We start from the raw sequence: 19860 nt of genomic DNA, 5'->3' as shown, positions 1-19860 counted from the left end.
TAAGGAGATGAGTGCCCAAAGTGTAGATCCAGTACTGGCAGTATTGCTGGAGAATTCTACATTCATTATAGAAAAATACATTTTGCTGCTGCCTTTTACCACAGCTTTCTGTAGCTTTAAACAGTCTAAGACTGTACCTCAGATAGAAAATTATCTCAATACACTTGAGAATCTCTGAGACAAGAAAAAGCCTTAAAAAGAGGTTGCTTTTGCACTCAGAGGTCAAAGCTCAAACCCAAGAATTTTGAGTCTGTGCCTAGTTTCACCAGAGGATTAGCACTGCTAATCTCTGCAGTATGGCCTGGAACATACAAAGACAGGATTGCAAGATAAGAACCAATATTGTTCTTGAGATAAGGAAAAAAACCAAGGGATAGATACAAGGAAGAGAAGAAATGAGAATTAAAGAATCAGGGAAAAAAACATCTGTTGACAATGCTAATTCTATCTATAAATTGAAACATCCTCTCCCTCAGAAGAAACACAGAATTTTAAGCATCATTCCTGAGACAGCAGAATAAAGTACCAATGTCAATCTGAAATAAGATGCTTAAAATCCAAGTTTAAGAAAAAAAAAATCCTTTTTAAACTGGAATCTGTCTGAATGTATTTGAATTATTCCAGATTTGCAAAGCAATTGTCCTTACTGTACTTACGTGGTGGTGTTGGAGGTAGCAGCCGTCTCCTAGGAGATCTTTTTGTATCATAACAGATCTGTGAATCATCTTCCTCAAAAAAACCATGTGGGTGATGGTAACCTTTTGGTCTCTCAAAATCTGATTCATGGCAGTGATATCTACAGTGATAATCATATCTATGCCTGCATTAAAAAAAATAAAATATTCTTTCGGTGAGTTTTTGTAAGCAGTTACAAAATTTGTTTCCTTCTAAAAGATTTTCAAGTGTACTTTTCCTCCAGCAAGAGAATTAAACACTGCATTCTGTAATTGCACAACTCAGATTTAAAATTCAGTTTCTGTAGGATTTTGAGAGGGCATATACTTCTCTACTCAGGTCAATTCTCAGGTTAAATTTTTCATCATCTTGTATTTTCAAAGAATTTATTCTTACCAGTACAGGCAAAAATGTAAGATCTCAGTCACACACTGCTTAAAAAAGTAAAATAAATACTGTCTTCTACTCCGGCCATGCTCTCTTGACATCCCTGGCTAAGGTGCAGAGCATAGAAGTTCAGAATGGATTTAAGCCTCTTACATTCTGGATATTCTCATGTTTAAAATCAGATCTTGAAAGGGTGTTACTTGATGCTGACTGTCATACAAAAAAAAAAAATGTGACCTGAGAATTCTGTAAAATTTAGCTTTCATGCAAATCAACGGGATGCAGATTATGGTGCCAATCTCGCCAGAAATCAGCTGGTGAATGTAGCCCATATTGCAGGAGGAGGAGGAGGAGGAGAATTCAGCATGTCTGGCACTTTAACATATCCACCTATGGATCTAAGATAAAATGGCAATAAATTCCTCTACTTCTGGGCTGGACTTGAACATTTTTTAAAAATGGACAGAAGTGGAGATTATATTTGAGATGCTACTGAATGTAGTCAGTAGAAGGGAAACATTCTCTCTTCGGAATACTCTCCTTTCCTCATCATTTCCCATTTCAGCAGTTGTGGAGCATTAATTTCATTAGAGAATTTGCAGTGTGAATGTGCTTAATGAAGCCTTTACATCTAGGTACGTAAAATGCCAACATATTTTTGCACACTATTTTATTTAATAAATATTTTTATTTAACAAATATCCTCACCTGTTTCCTGACAACATACTATCATCTTCATAATATTCTTCTCCACTGTAATAGTCCTGCTCTGCCAGATAATGATCATCATTGCAGTAGTCTTGCACTTCGTGCTCTTCCCGGCGAATGGTCGGACGGCGCCCGTCACCAGTGTCAGACCTGGAAGCAGCAACCAAATAGGAATTTCTATTCTATTTATATCAATTATGTATTGTTTATAATATTCTTATAATTCTTTTAATGTTTTTCAAGGAGGAGAAGAAAAAGACAAGCATTAACAACTCTTAGTTCAGGATGTGGTGTTACAGCAGTGCAGTTCAGAACGTGAATGATGTATCTGTTTCTTAAAGATGGCCTTCCTTTATTTCCTTCTGGTACAATAGAAAAGCAATAAAAAGATGCTCAGTGAAATCAAATACAATCAAGACTTTTTATATTCTATACATTGTCATTGGGAAAAACACAGCCTCTCTCCAATGCCTGAAGTTTGCCAAATGGCTCAAATATTAAGAAGTTTTCACTGAGGTATTCAAAAAGAAATCTGAAATGGGTATGCAAATCTAGACATTAAAACCACCACTAAGCATCCATTTACCAATGCACTTTAATTAAAACAATAGATCTTATATTTTAAGAAGTGCTTAGAAAATATTCAGACAGAGGACCAGGAAAGATTTTGGGTTCCCTATAAAAGGAACTGTACACATTAACATTTATCAAAGCTAACACCAGTGGTTTTCCAGTCTTGGTAAGTCAATTTTTAACAAGGGCTACAATCAGGTGTGATCTTTAGCCTGTTGAAAACTGCAGAAACCTGCCGGGACTTTCAAAAGGGCTTAAATAACTTTGAACTTTAACAAAAGTTCGTCCTTTTAGAACAGGCAGTAAAAAAATAGAAATTGTCACTTGAGTTACTAAGCATATGCATTGTTTTACAGTTAATTTAGAAAAGAAACAGGAAAGGAGAGGAAAAAAAAATAAAAACTCCCTGTCCTCTTCAATTATGTCAGAACAATATCAACTCACCTAATATATGTTTCATAGTAGCGTGTTCTATCCAGGTAGGCCACAAAAATGAGAAAAATATTTTAAGAACAAGTCATTTAGAGGAACTCTTCAGTGATTACAATGTCTATGCTGTAACTAATGATTTCACTTCAAAGACAACTGCTACTTTCAAACCCCAGTAAAGATTTATGCATTTCCCATTCATCAGTGCTACATTTTTAATACCACTTACACATTGGTAGGCAACAGAAATGAAGATTCAAATTAATTTCACTTAGCTTAAGTTTCCTATAGTGTATTTATAAGTTTATTTAAAAACAAAGGCATATTTAAGTTTACCTCCTACTGCTTGGCCTTCTTCTCTTCTCATGGTCAGCCCTGGAGTGTGAGCGGTAACCGTTCTCAGATCGGTGCTCACGATTCCCAAAACTTGGGTGTTTTCCATGGACTTTGGACACGTTGGCATTATTGAGATTGGCATTTGTTGAGTTTGGAACATGCTTTCCTACTGAGTTGTGGGTATGATGGTTGTGGTACACAGAGTTTCCTGCCTGATGGTACATGTTTTTCTCAGGATCACTTGCAGAGGGAATTGAAGGCCGCTGGACGTGTAAGGGACGGTGTGTGGTGTTGATTTGGTGAAAGGAATCTCGTCTGTCACTGCTAATGTGGTTTATGTGGTTGCCAAAGAGGGCACCATTCCTCTGTTTTAGGGGAAGAGAAAGAAAGAATTATATCAGAAACCTTAACAGAACATACTCTTGACAGTGACAACTTACTTTTCTCTCCTACATGCATAGAAAAGTAGCAATTCAAGTAACCTGTGATTTTTCTTTCTAATTTTATGATGCTTCAGATGGGATCTCCTGAAGTGACAGAGATGTGATTGTGGTGATGACAATATTGTATTTCAGAGTCAAATCAACAGTATGCTGTGATCATTATTCTTTTCCACCCAAGTAAAAGTGACATATCCAGCTTTCTCCACATTTTATTACGCAGGAGAAACCTAGATTCCCATAAATGAACATGCACCAGCTTCCTCAGAAAGAGATGTGTTTGCTTAATTTGGGGGAAGGCCTTGGTGAAGTTCTGTGCTGCTCTCCCAGGGCAGGGGTTTGCAGCAGGAGTCACTCAGACAGAATGGAGTGCCATGCAACAGCTTGCAAGCAAATCCCAGGAGGGAACATTCAGCTCCAGTGCTTCCATTCTTTCTTCTCGCAGAGGTACAAGAAAGAGTTTCTGTTTATCAGCCCTGGGAGTGTGATGGATGGTGAAAGAAAGGATGAGGTGCTAAGGTATGACTGTGACATGCAGCTGTCTTGGACACCTGACCCAGGTTAGGGAGCCTCCCTGTCTAGCCAGGTGTGGGTCCTGGATGACAGCAGTCTGAGTTGCAGCTCAATCTAGAGAAGACAGGAGGTAATGATGGTTGGCAGAGAAATGCATCTACTGGTGGCAGCTGAGGCACTGTCTCCAGTGCCACATCCTCCTTTTTGCAAAGGACAGTAGCAAGCTATGGGGCTTCTGCTGTAATTCCTGCAGAAGCATCATTTTACATCTGCTTCTTCTGAAATGATTGGGAAAAAATAAGTTTCCTTGCTGGCTGACAAATGGTTTGCAGACTGCCTCTGATTATAACACCAAATTTACATATTCACCATTTAGGACTAAATAACATAAAGAGGAAACCTAATTTTTTTTCTGATTGATTCTTATTGATATCCCTCATGGGATTGGAAATGGCATTTTATTTAGTTGATCTCTGTGTAACCCCGTGTATTCAGTTTTAAATATGCAGCTCCGTGTCTGTTGTGGTTTGCTTGCATAGACTTTCATTCTCTTCTTCCTATCTACCACTGCAGAGGTTAAAACCAGTTTCAACCTTGCCTCTATCAAAATTTGAGATGGCAAGGTTCATACCTTTTGATAGGATTTGCCTAAGAAAAAATAAGAATTCATGAGAAAGAATTAGGGGCAGGAGAAACACCCTGCAGGAACTGCTTCCTAAATTTATGAAGAAATGCAAGTGTCCTGATACTACCATTTTTATAGATGTATACATAAAATATCATTATTTATAAAATATTTCTATTTTCTGATTTGAGGGGTTTAAAAGTATTACTATGTTATTTCATATTCAAGGACAAGGTCATTCTTTACTCTCATATTATACAAAAAACAATTCACATGGTTGTGTTCTGACATTACTTTATAAACATCTTCCTCCTCCTCTGGATTGTTTTCCTCTGGTTCATCATCTTGCAAGTCACAGGAAATAGCTCGGCGTATTTCTGGGCCAATATCATGAAGTGTCCTTAGTCCTGCCTAAATCAATGACAACACCATAATACATTAGGAATGCAAATTCTTTTTTGCTCTTTAATTACTGGTGTTAAAATTATTTTAAAGGACAGTTAACAGTTTTTGTTAATACATCCACAGAGGATGTATTCAGCTGTAAGTTCCTTTACTGTTATTCACAAAAAGTTTATATATTCCAGTACCACCCTGGTAGTACTGAGGTGATCATGTCTTTATTATCACAGTGTAGATACTGACTAAAACACCACTGATGTTTATGGACCCCTATGGAAGAAAAATTAATCTTATTAAAAATCAGCAAGAACTATAATAAAATGCATTTCAATGAGATGTATATTTAATGTTCAAAACATGTTTGCAGCCTGTGTCAACAAAGGAAACACAAGGAGATCTTTGCTATAGCAACAGCAATTTTAGCAGAGCTCAGATGGAAAAGAAAGCAGTGAAATAATTCCAGCTCATCTGCACTGCACTGTGATTTGCAGATATTTGGTTTAAAGCTTTAGTTTAGGATAGAAAACCATTGAGTTACAGCAACAGAGACTCAGTGTACACCAGTTCAGATTCCTCTCAAGTTTGCTACCACAAGCAACATTTAGGAAAAGGGATAAAGCTGACACTGCCCAGGACAGACCTGCACATCAGGGAGGAGAGAGACATCATGCCCACCCCAAGAGCTCAGGGCTTTGCAGGCCTTACTTCAAAAAGGAGAAAATTCCTCCTGATTTCACTCTGCCTGCTATGATCCCAAGCAAGAACAACAATCTCATTCTTCCCAGCAACTTCCTTTATCTCCTCAGGTTCAGAAAAATCCAAGATCTGTGTGTTTAACCCTTTACCACTACACATACACTACTAAAAATCCTGCACAGCACTTGGTTCAATTTTTGCTTATGATCTAAAAACCTGAAAATCTAAAATTCTTTTTTAACATTTTTGAAGGAGATGTGAGGGTTGTCCCAGCACAACACTGACATTGCACGTTACTTGCCCTGGGGTAGCACAAGGATGTGCAGAGAATTTTGTGTTTCAGAGTTGCAGAAGGAGCTGAGAGACCCTGGAGGACCCCAAACATGGCTTGGTCTCATTCATGCTGTTTCCTCACAGAACTGCTCAAAACAGAAACAGCTTTGCTGAGGAGAAAAATGGCATTTATGCAGTGTGGGCAATCAGAACCTGGAAAGGGATAAGCCAAAAAACTTTGAACTTCAATGAGGTAGATTTACTACAGGCTCCACTTCAGGTTTCACTCACTCCAGTATTTCCCTTCCTGAAAAAGGTGCCTGACTAATCACATTACCTACATCTATTTGGCAATTCAGTTTTCCTCCTCAGGGATGAACTTTGAGAGTTATGCTATAATTGAACAAGGCTCTAAAAATCATTTACTAGTGAGTTAATATACAATACTCATTTCATGAATACATTGTGCTTTCTCCCACTTCCTATGCTAATTGCATAGTCAGAACCTCAGCAAGGTTGCTAATGTCATCATTTTGCAAGGTGCTAAAGGAAAGCAAAATTAACACTTTAAGTACAGCTATTCAAGTGGAAGATCAGAGGCTTCTATGGATTTAACAGAGACAAATGCAGTATTTATTTACTAAAGGACTGCTATTATATTTTGGTTAGTTGACTATTAGCTAAAAGAGCCACTTGCATTTCACACTCACTACCTGCTGACTTTAGAGCAAAGAGAAGGAAAAAGAACAAAAAATCCTCAGCTAGCACATGAACATAAAAATAAACTGAGCTTATTATGAACAGAATACAATTTGAAAAATGCTAAAATAAGGTAATTAGCATCCAGAAAAATACCTGAATAGACCTACACTACAAGACTGAACATATAAGATACACATAATAAGAGACACAGCAAAGTCTTGATTGTCCTGAATTATTCTTGCTGGAGAAGCCCATCTCTCAACTGTGGCTGAGTTTTCTGCTCTACAACTGCACAAAAGCTCTGAGTTTTCAGCCAGCCCAGGCTGCCTTTGAGCTGAGCCCTTCTGTGAACACAGCACTGTCCTAGAGCAGCACCAGACAAAATGTAACTCTGACAAAATCTACTAGCTCAAACTCCTGTCTGCCAAATTGTGACAAAGCCCTACAAATATATGCCTGGAGGCTGAGAAAAGCCACGTGTTTGACAGCAACACACGGAATGGTAATTTAATTTTGATTACATTTCCAGCTGCCTTCTGGCTTACTTCTTGGTGAATTACCTCTCCTTTACTCCAGAGAAAGCCAGGCACCCTTTATCATCTCATCTCTCTCCAGTGAAACTCATTTCCAAGTGACAGACCTCTTGCATTTACACAGTCAGCAGTGGAAGAAAGAAGCCTGGATCACCATGTCCAAAGGTTTATGTTTATCACACTAAACCCAGCAGATTTATTCACTCTCAGCCAGCACTGAAGCTCTCAAGCAACACCAGTCTACAGAATTGAAACATTCCTCAGTTTGCTCTAATGAATGACCTACAATGATTTTGTGAACTCTCTCCTGAAAATGGCTACTCCCACTCACTGTCTCATCTTACCTGGTGCAATCCAACAGCATCATAAATAATCTAACATTATATGGGGAGCACCACATCATGATACAAATGCTCATGCTGATCTCACACTGATTGGACAATTCTTCATTAGATCAGTCAGTTAAAGTAGGACTGATATAAAACCACAGGAACTGGTACTTTTATGTCAGTAGGAAAATCCCTCCTTGGAACCTTAATGAACACTTAATATCTTCTGCAAAGGCTGAGGCAGCATGCACTGATCAAACATTTGACTTCACATCCAAGCACTTCAAAACCAAAGATCTCTAAAACAAAAGAGTGCACAGAAACATCAAACCAACCTACCCCACACCTCTTCTTTGGTTTACAGGGAAGAAGTGTCCTTCAGATACACGTTCTCTACATAATATTGCACATTTTAGTCTACCCAGCAAGAACCCTGGTGAAAATGTAACACACAAGATAGCAATGGGAGCACTCCATGTCCTCCATTTTTGAGGTTTTAAAAACTGCTACATTTAAATCAGAGATAAAAGCAAAAGCTGAGCAGATGGGGCTTTTCAAAAAAGAGAGGCTGGATAGTGAATTGTCTACTCTTGCCAGAGGTGTGCTTGTTTCTTTTTCACTAGGACTGCTAAAGTTCTTAGGAGGTGGTTATTGCCCTACCTAGAACTTCATAAGACTTTTATTACATACAGAGATTCAAGATGTGCCCCATTCCTGAAGCATCATGTTTTCATGACTTTTTTAAAAAATCAAATTTGAGTGTTATAGAGGGATTGCTTCCTCACAGTCCTTGAGCACAGCTCTAACTGTTCTACAGATTTCACTAGAAGTTTGCAAAAGAAGTTATTTCTTGTTCAGACACATGGTTTATCGAAAATTAAACATTTGATTCCTTCTTTGCTTCATCTTTTTTCCTTGTAGGTGAGAGAAAGATGAGAAGCATCAGTCCAAAGGTTACTCAGCAAAGCTGTGACACATAGAGTGCTGAACAACATAATTACATGAGAAACCCAGGCATGTCTTTAATTAGGCTTTCCCATAAATGCCCAGAATGACTGCAGATGAACATGGTAATTCTGTGCAGCTGTGCTCTGGAGGCACAACAGCACCTGCAATGTTTTCTGCATGGCACAAGGCATTGATAAGCAGTGCTGGGTCCTAAATAGCATCTCAAAAGACAATGACTGATGCCCCTGTCTCTGACACACCAGTGAGATGACACAGATGTGTTTTCAAAAGTAGAAATAACAGAAATGTAGGAGTTCCTCATCCTCACTGAGAAAATATATCATATGACCAATAACTACCCCTAGACAGGTTATTTAGAGATTTGCCTTAAGAGGCTTGAAAGGCAACTCACACCAAACCATCAAAACATTTGGAAGTTAAACATGCAAACATTATGAAAAGACTGCTTTTAAAAAATGCCAAACAGATTTTAAATCCACTTCCCACATCTACAGTATGCATAAAAGAGTAACACCATTTTAAATACATGTCTTTTATTAAGAAATCCTAGTCTAATGCAAGACTCCAGTCATGACTTTCAGAAAAAAGACCTCAAATGCTTACAAATACTGGAACTACAAAAAATCCTTTTCCCTGTACCTAAATTCAGTCCAAAACCACTTTCAGGTATGGTCCAACCTATATATAGATGCAGTTTAAGCTCAGTTCAAGAAGTGCAAGCACACTACCCTTATTTAAATAATATCATTGTCATCTACATTATTTCCAGTGCTCCCTTTTTGAGCTGTCCTAGAGTGGTACCAGGAACTGGAAGACACTGGCAAACTTTGCTTCACAGACAGAGCAATGATATTTATGTATATTACTATATAAACTCACTAGAACTGGAAAAAAGCACAAACATGAATACTAAATGCTTAGGTTTTCAGAGCTTCACAATCCTGGAAGCCTGGAATGATGCTAAAAACATTCCTGTAAACCACTAGATTTATAGGTAAAGAACATGTTTTTACTATCTGTTTATTTTAGAGCAAAGAAAACTACAAAGATTAATAAACCTCAGAGCTACATTGACACTTAAAAATAAACAGAGGTTAGTATGAACATAATACAATGACAGAACTACTTTTAAAAGGAAATAAGCATGCAGAAAAATATCTGAAAGACCTACACTGTAGCAGTGGACATAGGAGACAAAGTGGTCAAGCCTTGATAGCCCAGAGTTCTCCATCCTGGCAGAGCCAGCTCCCAGCGCTGCAGCTGCACAAAGGCTGCCAGGGCTGAGCCCTTCTGGGAGCACCACAGGAACATCAGAGCACAATTAAATGGGACTTGAGCAACAAATTAACCCCTCAGCTGATGCCTACCAGAGGGTTTGGCTTTTTTCTTTTTCTATCACCATTTACTACAGGGTTAATAGCGGTTGTAACATTTGCAGAGAGAATAAATCATGATTAGTTTAATCTGAAACATGTTTCCAAAATCAGGCTCAGGTCAATAAATCAGTGCTTTTATGTACCTGGGATGTGAAAGAAAATATCCTTTAACTTTTATTTCTGTGTATCAACAAAGAGGGCTATACATAAATAAATATGAAATATGGATGTGTTACATATATAACACATCTATATACAGATGTTACAGTAAGTGTTTTCCATAGGAAAAATAGTGCAGAATTAGTTCATTCCCTCTCTGTGCTAGATGAAAGTAATTAAAATTGTTCATGCTTCACTTAACATCTATTTTACTAGCAATGTGACTACTGTTTGGCTCAATACAAGTTTCCATCATTACACAAAGACATCCCTTTCTGACCCAGAAAATATATTTGTGGTTGCTGCACAAGTATCAGTCAATAGCACAAGAAAGGCAGTGGAAACCCTTTTTGTTGGTGACCTCAGGGCATGTGTAGCATCACAAAAATGGCATCAACAGGTGACTCAAACTGGTCACCCATCATTTCAGAGTCTCTTGTTCTCTGGCCTCCATAAGGGTGTGAATTCCCCTGGGTCTGCAGAACACAAACTGGGGGGGTTCCAAGGGATGCTGTTACTGCAGCTCTGAAGACAGGTTTGGTGATAATATGCAAGTTTAAACAAAATGCTGGTTTTCATCTGAAGTGTCCTTTTCTGAGTGAGGAGGAATTTGAAACTTCATGGCAGAAAGACTTCCTTGACTTAGCAGCATGAGCAGATAATCATCCCCTCCTCAGTTTCTGGGCTGCTGCCTCCCCTCTGACATACCCAAGCAGCAGCCTGGGTTAGGCTGGCAGCCAATGCTACACCCTTGAGGAAAACCTGAGCTCTAGAGGATAAAAATCACCCTGAATGAAGTCACTGTGGAGTAAGAAGAGGAATCCCTGCCTGCTGCATGCTCTGGCATACACAAAGCAAATCCAGTTCTGCAGGGAGCTCTGCTCTGATTTTCTAACTCAACCCAAACTTCCATTCTTTCTTCTCCTGCACCAAACACAGCTCAAATCCAGTGTCAGAAGAAGCTGCTTTCTTTATTGGAGTTGGGTGGAGGTTCTGGCCCCCAAACATGAGGGGCCTGCCAGGGATATTCTTGTGGCACAGTTCACAAGTTTTGGGTTCATATAACCAAAACTCAGACAAAGGATACAAGTTTCATTTCCATGTATTTAAATGCCTAAGTCTCAATGACATAAAACCCCTATTCTGTGTATTCTAGTGTTCAATCACCCTGAAATGAAATGCTCTGGGTGTCTCTCTGAAGATAACATCTAACAGTATTTTTACCCATGCTCCTTGGTCATTCTGCCTTCCTGAGTGTGCGGACTGCATCTTTAGCTAAGTCATGTGGCTTCCAAGGGAAGAGTTATTCCCACACCTGGTGAAACAGAACTTATTAAAACAACTACTGTAGGCCACCAGTAAGCCTGACTGGACTTCCTGGATTCACAGAATTTTACTCTATGATATGCAATTCTCCTAAGCTAACTAAAGACAGTGTGGATGGCTCCCTGTCTTTCATACTACACTCTTTCTGGAAGTGCTTTTCTTGCAGCAAATGTTATTTTTATGACCTTGAACTCTAGTTGTAATATTGTGGAGATTTTGTTTTGCAGTCCTAAAAACCCTCTTGATCTTGCATGTAAAAGTTATTATTCTGCTTTTCTGCCTACATACATGTAAGTCATTCTATCAGAGACAGCAGCATAAGAAGTACATGTTTTTAAAAGTTTTAGCTAAAGGCAAGGCATCCAATCTAATATCCTAGATTACAACTAAAGGATTAGTTAAAAAAAAAAAAAAAACCAAAGTGTAATTCCCTTGGAAAAATAGGACCTTAGGCCATTTGACATTTACAGGATTTCCATTCAGTATCCTCAAAAGTACTGAATGAAATTATTGTAAAAACCCAGCCTCCTGAGCATGAGGAATAAAAGAGGGCAAAGGATTTATCTATATTTTAAAAAAGGCAGTTTCAGTCTCATAAAACAGGTAAAATGGCAGCATCCATTAATGTTTTCCCCAACAGCTGTTCTTTGAATTAAAACACAATAGATTCTGCCCCCAGGAGCCTTCTGTCTCACAGGAGCTGTTTGCTCTCTGAAGGCAGGAAAGTGTGACATGGCCAACTGTAGGAATCTGCAGGATTATAAAACTCTAACTCACCTCTTGCTTCACTCAAAGGTTAGGAAGGGGCTGTAAATATCTGAAGAGAATGGCAGATTGTTTTCTTCCTCTCTTGCAAGAGATAGGAGATAAGGAAAGCCAGGCTAGATAACGCAGGAACTGCAGGGTTGATTAAATCCTTGGGAACCATGTTCTTCACTAATCACCCAGTTCATTCACCCCAAGAGAAAGTCACAGGTATCAGCAAAAGCACAGGAGCATTTATGGCTCATGTGGCTTTTGACACAAACTGAAACAGGTGGCATTGCTTTTATCTGCTGGTTTGCTTAAGGATTTTGCAGTTCTGATATCCAGCTCTGTTTTAAAGCTGTATCCTCATATAAGTAATTATTCCAACAGACACAGCATTAGGACCTTGAATTTGACATGCTGCAGCTTCCAGTTTAAAATTATATTATTCATTTATATGCCTGCCTGGGTTTTTTCTTCTAACCACAGGTCTCAGGTCTCTTTGAAACAGTGTTTCCATTTTTATTCGGTCAATCAAGTTGAGTTCCTACTGATTTGTTAGAGAGACAAAAGCAGAAAAGAGGAAGATGGGAAAAAAGAAAGCAATAATCTCCCCACCTACTGGCCTGGGTCATTTCAATCCCATTGTTTTAATCAGAAAAAAAAGCTCCATGCCTCAAATCCCATAGGTCTTTGCAGATTTCTAGTGGAGATTCATGATCATTTTTTTAACTGAAAAATATTTGCCTAATAAGAGAGGAAGAGCTGAGTCTTTCCAGTTCCATCTTGCCCTCAGTCATTGAACAAGAAGCAGAGTCTGATAATAAACAAGAGAGCACACTCACATTTGACAGCTCAGTGGTTCTCTCTACATTGTTATGTGTGCCATTTCAAAAACACAAGTGGAAACCTGCAATACTGAGGCCCAAAACCTCAAAAACTTTGACCTCCTTATGCTCAAATGCTTCTGCAATAAAGTCTGAAAAGTCCTGCCCAAAAGTCCAACATCTTTCACTGCCCTCTCAACTGTTTACAGCCTTTTTATCAGATCCATTACCAATAATTTCCTCTTCTTTCTTGTATGCAGATACAGTTAATACATCCCTGCCAAGCCATGTGGGCACAAACCCATAGCAAGGACTGTGGTGAATCCTCCCCTGCCTGCTGCATCTCCTACACTTGTGGTGATTTGGAACACAATGGCAGTCAGGGCTGCCAGCAGAGACTTTCTCAGGAAATGGGAATGAAACACATCACCCACTTAACACAGCAAAGATCATTTTGCTAAACTGAAGTACAAACCAACAGGGTTTTAACCAACCAAGTTAACACAGTTCTCCTCTTTTAGGAAGGGATTTTCTAAACATAGTCCTAAATTTTGGCATTAGAATAAAAAAACTATCAGAAACACATATATTTCTAGTTTGTAGCAAACTGCTAATCATTAACTGAAATTCACAAAGTCCCAATCCAATAAAAATGGTGCAGTGTATGATGTCTGGAATTATTTGAGAACAGCTTTCCATTTGCCTGTTTCAAAGTTTATTCTACAAAGGTACCAGTGGAAAGAAGTTGTCAGAATTTGCTCTTTAGATCACATGTACTCTATGGACTGCTTGCTGCAGGCCTGTTGAGAGACAGAAGGCCAAATCTATTGTCCTTGTTTCCATGTGATAGCTTGTTTTAAGAGATAGACAGAAGTGGGTGACGTTAATGCAGTATGTTAATACTTCCTATGATATAAATTCATGGATAAAAAAAATCAGAATTTGCAAACAATAAAAAAGGAAGATATTTCACCATATCATAAGTGGAAAAGAAAAAGAAAAATGAGAATTAAGAAAAATGGTACTGTATAAAAACCTAATTACTATGAGGTAATGCACAGTAGGAAGTTCCCTGAGAATGGGCTTGTAGCATTTCAGGTACACAAGGAATTGAACAGTTAAAGCAAAACAAAGAACATAAATGATAGCTCAGAACTTTATTTATCCAATATGCAATCAGCAACTTTAGACTGTGATTTACCTGCTAGACTTGCTAAGAAATTTCAAAACTATTGCTACTGTTTGAGTAATCCATAGAGAATAAGTTTTTGCACTTACCTTGTTATAGACAGAACAGCAGGATTAGCTTTTACTTTTCTGATGGATAAGGGCCAAAAGTGTCCCAGTTAAATAAAATCCTGGCAGCACTGCACAATCACCAATATTCATCTCCCTGCTATTTCAAGCAAGCTCACAAAATGGTTAGTTAAAAACATAAAACAATCACCTGCAGGGCAATGGTGGTGTTCTTCGCAGGATATTTCCCCACCAGTCCTTGTTCTTTGCGTTTCTTGAATTTCCTAAAGTAGTCCTGTATCAGGAAGGTGGCATAGAACTTCCCCACGGTTACCTCATCATCTAAATGAACAGACCAGACAGATCTCTCCCAAGTCAGCACATTGATCAATAGCCTGTACACTCACATCTGATTTGGGGGGAAATGTGATGGGTGCAACAGGTACTATGCTTCCAACAATGGAGCCCAGCAGGGGCTCAAAAGCAATGTTTCAGCAAGCAGCTTTGCTCAGTTAAGTGAACTCATCCTAATAAAAGAGAAAATTCAATACTTTACCAAGACTTGTGTACTTCTAAGTTTCTACCAAAACCATAAACACGTTTGTACATACATGGAAGCTAAGTACTGGCTTTAGTTACTTAGAGAAGATAGATTTAATAAACTGTACTATGTCTGACATACATTGATGTTCATAAGAGTGACTCTGCCTTTTTTTGCCCCTGCTGAACCAATTTTGCTTGTCTGTGTATGTATTGTGTCAGTTCTGTAATGCTGAAAGGAAATAACTTCCATCAGTGAATTTTATACAATTCAAACAACAGGCAAACAGCCAGGGCAGTAAAATGCAGCATTTTTACAGAATCACTGTTGTGAACAAAGTCCAAATTTGAACATTTCCAAAGGCAGGTGCCCTGTGAGGACACCAGAATCTCCTGGTTCATAGCAGGTTGAGAATGAATGGGGCTGTTCATGAGTCCATTCAATCATTCAGCTGGGCAAGTTTGATCTCTCAGTGACTAATGCTTGCCAGAAAACCAGAAATAGTTTTCTATCCAAAAACATTGCTTTTGTTGTCACACACGTTTTTTTCCCTAGAGTTATCTGAAATGAAGTTCCACTCCCCTTCCTGCTGTACTGTTCATTCTCCCCATGTTTTTCAGTATCCAGATGTAGATTTTGGCCACAGGATTTCTGGTTCCTGCAGCACACTAAGAGTGGCTGGTGTGGTTTAGGCATCAACTGTTCTTCTGTCCAGTCATGGCTTGACTGAGCATGAAAATCTAACAAGCCCAGATACATTTTAACACACCTCTATTAGAAATATGGGCTTTTTAAAAACATTTTATTAAAATAAAGAGTCCATTTATCTTATCAATAATATGTGCCAAGTTATCTCACTAAGGATAGTATTTGTAGCACTATTTTTACCTGTAATAACTGGGGTTTGTAATTTAAATTGACTTTCTTCTTTTAGTGATTTGCTCTCATCAAAGAGGGTCGGGAATCCATTCCATGGACAATACTTTTTAGATGTATTTTTACCTCACTGATGAAATTTATCTCAAAATGAAGCCTCTACCATGCAAAATCAGCTCCTCTCATTATAAGGTCTGAAATGGGCTGTATGCATGTGAGAAAGCACAACAGGCTTTAACTACAGTGAAAATGCACCCAGAATGTCTTCTCTCAGCAGTTTGTATTTAAATATATCAAAACAAAAATAGTTACAATTGCTTCAAAAGATACTGGTTGGGAGACCAGTCTGTTGCAGAAAATATCTTAGCATATTAAAGAGCCTGCTCTGCCAAACTCTGACAACCCCTCAAGGGTCAGAGCCCCCCAGTTCCTGCCAGGAAAGGAGGAACTAGCAGGAAATATCAAAAACACCACACAAGAAAAGCTCACCAGCCTATGGATTCCATCTCAGCAATAAAAACCTTTTTCATTGACTCCATGAATCTCATTAATAAACTTTTTGTGAACATTTGCTTTGATGTTCACCTGTAATCTTCCTTTGCAGCTCCTCAGGAGACTAATGGAGCACTGTATTAGGATGAGATCTCTTGCACAGCATGTAATGCAAACTTGCCTTCCCTAGTTTAGATAAATCCACTGATCTGCAGCATAGCTCTGGTTTAATTCCCCAGAAAAGCCTTTCCCCATCCCTCAGACTATTTCATTCCAAGTACTTGAACAGAACTTTTAAGGAAGTGAGTTAGCAAATGGCTCCCAGAAGGAACAAGCAGACAGAAGTGACAGACTGGCTGTGACACACACTGCTGTGGTGGCACTCAGCATGGTCACATCAGGCCACCACACTGCCCTGCCACTGACTGTGCCTGGTGACAGCACCTGGGACACACCAGGGTGCAGAAATGAAGGGCCCTGACTGGTCACTCTCAACATGCACCAACTCCCATAAGCACATCAGACAAAGGCACTGCCAGTTTGCTGGACTGTGCCAAGGGCTGGCTGTGTCCCCACAGTGCCTGTCCATGTCACAGGCACAGTTTGCTGGACTGTGCCAAGGGCTGGCTGTGTCCCCACAGTGCCTGTCCATGTCACAGGCACAGTTTGCTGGACTGTGCCAAGGGCTGGCTGTGTCCCCACAGTGCCTGTCCATGTCACAGGCACAGTTTGCTGGACTGTGCCAAGGGCTGCTGTGTCCCCACAGTGCTTGTGCATGTCACAGGCACAGTTTGCTGGACTGTGCCAAGGGCTGGCTGTGTCCCCACAGTGCTTGTCCATGTCACAGGCACAGCCAGGCACACTCAAGACACGAGCACACAGGAGCTGCTGCCTGGCCAAGGGGAGCCATCCTTGGCTCTCTTTTCTGGGTCACACACATATAGCCAGGTACAGACAGCTATAGGAAGGCAGCTAAGCGTAACTGACCACAGAACAGACAAATCACTAATTACAATTAGTGACAGCAGTTGCAATCTTTTCAAAACGAAGCTCTTGGAAGAGGCAAAAGGGACTAGGAAGCATTAAATGGATTTGCAGGTGGAGACTGGGAAGTTTAGAGAATGCAGGTGAGTCCTTAGTGAGTTTTATGTATTTCTCTTACTCTCTAGTCTCATTCATTCATTAAACATTTGACTGATATTCTATGTTTCTGGAAAGCAGTTTCACCTTTCTGTACTGAAAATGTGTTGCTAACTATTAACAGTCTCATTGAGTTATAATAATAGTTATTTTATCAGTACTAAAAATTAACTGTTTCTCTCCAGTGCATCTATTTATAATCCAAGGGGGGAAAACATCTACTACATGGATTCTTTTCATTCTGCTCAGCAAATAAGTGTTCAGGAGACATGGCCTTGGCACACAAGGACCCAGCATTCAATAATATCAGCACAAGTAATGCTGGAGCAAACTGCTATAAACTGCACCTCTCAATAATTTTAAGTGTGAGTAATTTAACATATTGAATTTGAATGGTTATAATATTGAAGAGAATTCTCCATCTCTTGGGAAATTGTTATTATCAGCTGTCACTGGTGTTAATTCATAGACAATTTTCCATTGAATATTAAACATCAAAACTAATTTCTACTTTACACTAAGCTATTTTACACTCCTATGGCATATGACTGTAAAATAGCTGTATTCCTCTTTTTGTCTAGGTGGTTTACAATATTTTCAATTTTAAGGTAAATCATAACAAGGACTACAGAGGAACAAAGTAAACTGGAATTGAAAACTCATAAATCTGCAGGAACTCCCAACACATTCCCATTTATACTGGGTTGCCAAAGCCATCCTATTTCCTATCAATTGAGCACATCCAGCTTTTCAGCCTTCCAGCTACACTGAAGAGCTACATTTGCAGAATAAACATTTAGCAATGAATTTTAGTATAGCTGAAAATAAATACACAGCTTATACTCAGCAATGAAATGAAGCTGAAGTTAAGAGTGAATCACTAGGTGGGATTAGTTCTAGGAATGTCATCTGTACAGGTTCTTTGTCAGATTGATTTAGGCAGGCAGAGCTCGCTATTCTGAAGCATGCGTCTCTATTTCAATAAAAATGGAGGGGAATAAAGTTGGCAAGAGGCAACACTAATTCCATGCCACCACCCTAAAACAGAATTGCTTCAGAATATTCGGAAAGACTCATAGTTGAAAGGAACAGAGGCTGCAGAAAAAGCTCAAGCACAGAGTTACAACAATAACAAAGCGATTCATCTATGCCATGCAAGCACTTAGGTGTAAGGCTAAAAACAACAGAGTAGAACACAAAAGTTGTTTTAAATGTGCAGTATCAGTTCCCCTTTGGAGAGTCAATTTATCCAGATTTTTGGCTTCATCCACACTATTATCCAGCTGCCACCCCACCAACAGGCTGGCTCCTCCAGCCACAGAGCTGCTGCTGAGTGATGCCAAGAGCAGTGCAGGCTGTGCTCCTCCTCCTGGCACCCAGCATCCCCTTCCAGGGCCAGGGGCTGGGTCTGAGCAGCCCTGGGAGCTGCCTTAAGCTGTGAAGATAAATAAACTTCAAGAAACACCAGGGGATTATACTGAATCTGAGGATTGGATGTCTGGGTAAATATACCCTGGCTGTGAGTGACAGTGAGACAGATCCTGCACCTTTAAAACTTGAAAAAGCAAGTAGAAAACAGTCACCTAAACCTACACTACAGCGAATTAATAAAAATGTATATATTGAAAAAGGCTAAATATATATATATCAGAATATATATATTTACAAAGAGAGATATTGACATGTCATTTTATGACACGTAAAAATATTTAATAAACGTGCCTTGTAGTTCTCACAAATGTTTGGTGTCATTAGAATTCAGATATCTCTTTAAATGGGCCACATTGATATCTCAGTCTTATCAGCATGATTCTGAACCATTTCCATCATTTGTGGAATGGCTCTGGTTTAAACTAGTTTAACTGAGATAATTTAGCTTCTTGCTTTATTAATTTAGCAAAATTTTTTTGGCTAGCAATTTATTTTTTTCCTCCCGGAAGTATTCAACATATACAAGCAAATAAGCTTTAATGTAGCATAGTACAAAACATGATGTTTTGCTCAATGCATTGAAATCAAGCTAGTTTATTTTGCTGAATGATTTGAAATCAAGTCTATATTTAGGTCTAATGAGGTATTTTTTTTCAAGCAAGAAAATAAGCATAACATTTTCCTTTCTCTCTCACTTGGATCTAAGTTTCACTTATCAGTCCTCTATATATTGTCTATTGCAATAGGATATCATTGTCTCAATATTTATTTTGCTATTATTTTGCTGTCCTTAAATTACATCATAATTGCAAAATTTAGCAGTTTTATTCCTTTGGTTCCTGACACTCTAGAAAGACCAACAAGCACAGAGAACAGCACACGGCAGAGTTTATCGGACTGACCGCCAGCGGGAGGGACAACTTGGTCGAGTAATTTCATGCTCGTTTTCTTCCAAATTTTCTTTATGACTGCTCTAAGTTCTTCATTGGCTTGCTCCAGGTTACCTGTGGCAAGGAAATGGCAAAACAGAGGATGGTAATTGTGGTTATCAGCTGCAGTGAATGATCCTTTGGATATTAATTAGGTGTATACAATGAAAGACTGTGATAGAGATGCAAG

The 19860-nt window shown here is 39.0% G+C and overlaps 1 protein-coding gene across 6 annotated transcripts in view; it reads right to left on the bottom strand.

The window, feature by feature from the left end:
* Positions 1-19860, bottom strand: part of CACNA1D (calcium voltage-gated channel subunit alpha1 D) — a 169190-nt gene that overhangs the window by 6794 nt on the left and 142536 nt on the right. For 5 of the 6 annotated variants that reach the window (XM_077184753.1, XM_077184757.1, XM_077184754.1 and 2 more), the window contains 7 exons: positions 19644-19745; positions 14473-14603; positions 4981-5097; positions 3109-3473; positions 2788-2814; positions 1771-1920; positions 657-820 (listed from right to left, as the gene is read on the bottom strand). In XM_077184753.1, the coding sequence (XP_077040868.1) occupies positions 657-820; positions 1771-1920; positions 2788-2814; positions 3109-3473; positions 4981-5097; positions 14473-14603; positions 19644-19745 (1056 nt within the window). The remainder of the gene's footprint in view (positions 1-656; positions 821-1770; positions 1921-2787; positions 2815-3108; positions 3474-4980; positions 5098-14472; positions 14604-19643; positions 19746-19860) is intronic. The other variant, XM_077184756.1, reaches the window with a different exon arrangement.

Source organism: Agelaius phoeniceus, chromosome 11 (genome assembly GCF_051311805.1).
Source record: "Agelaius phoeniceus isolate bAgePho1 chromosome 11, bAgePho1.hap1, whole genome shotgun sequence".
Lineage (NCBI taxonomy): Eukaryota > Metazoa > Chordata > Aves > Passeriformes > Icteridae > Agelaius > Agelaius phoeniceus.
This window is presented reverse-complemented; position numbering and strand designations above follow the sequence as displayed.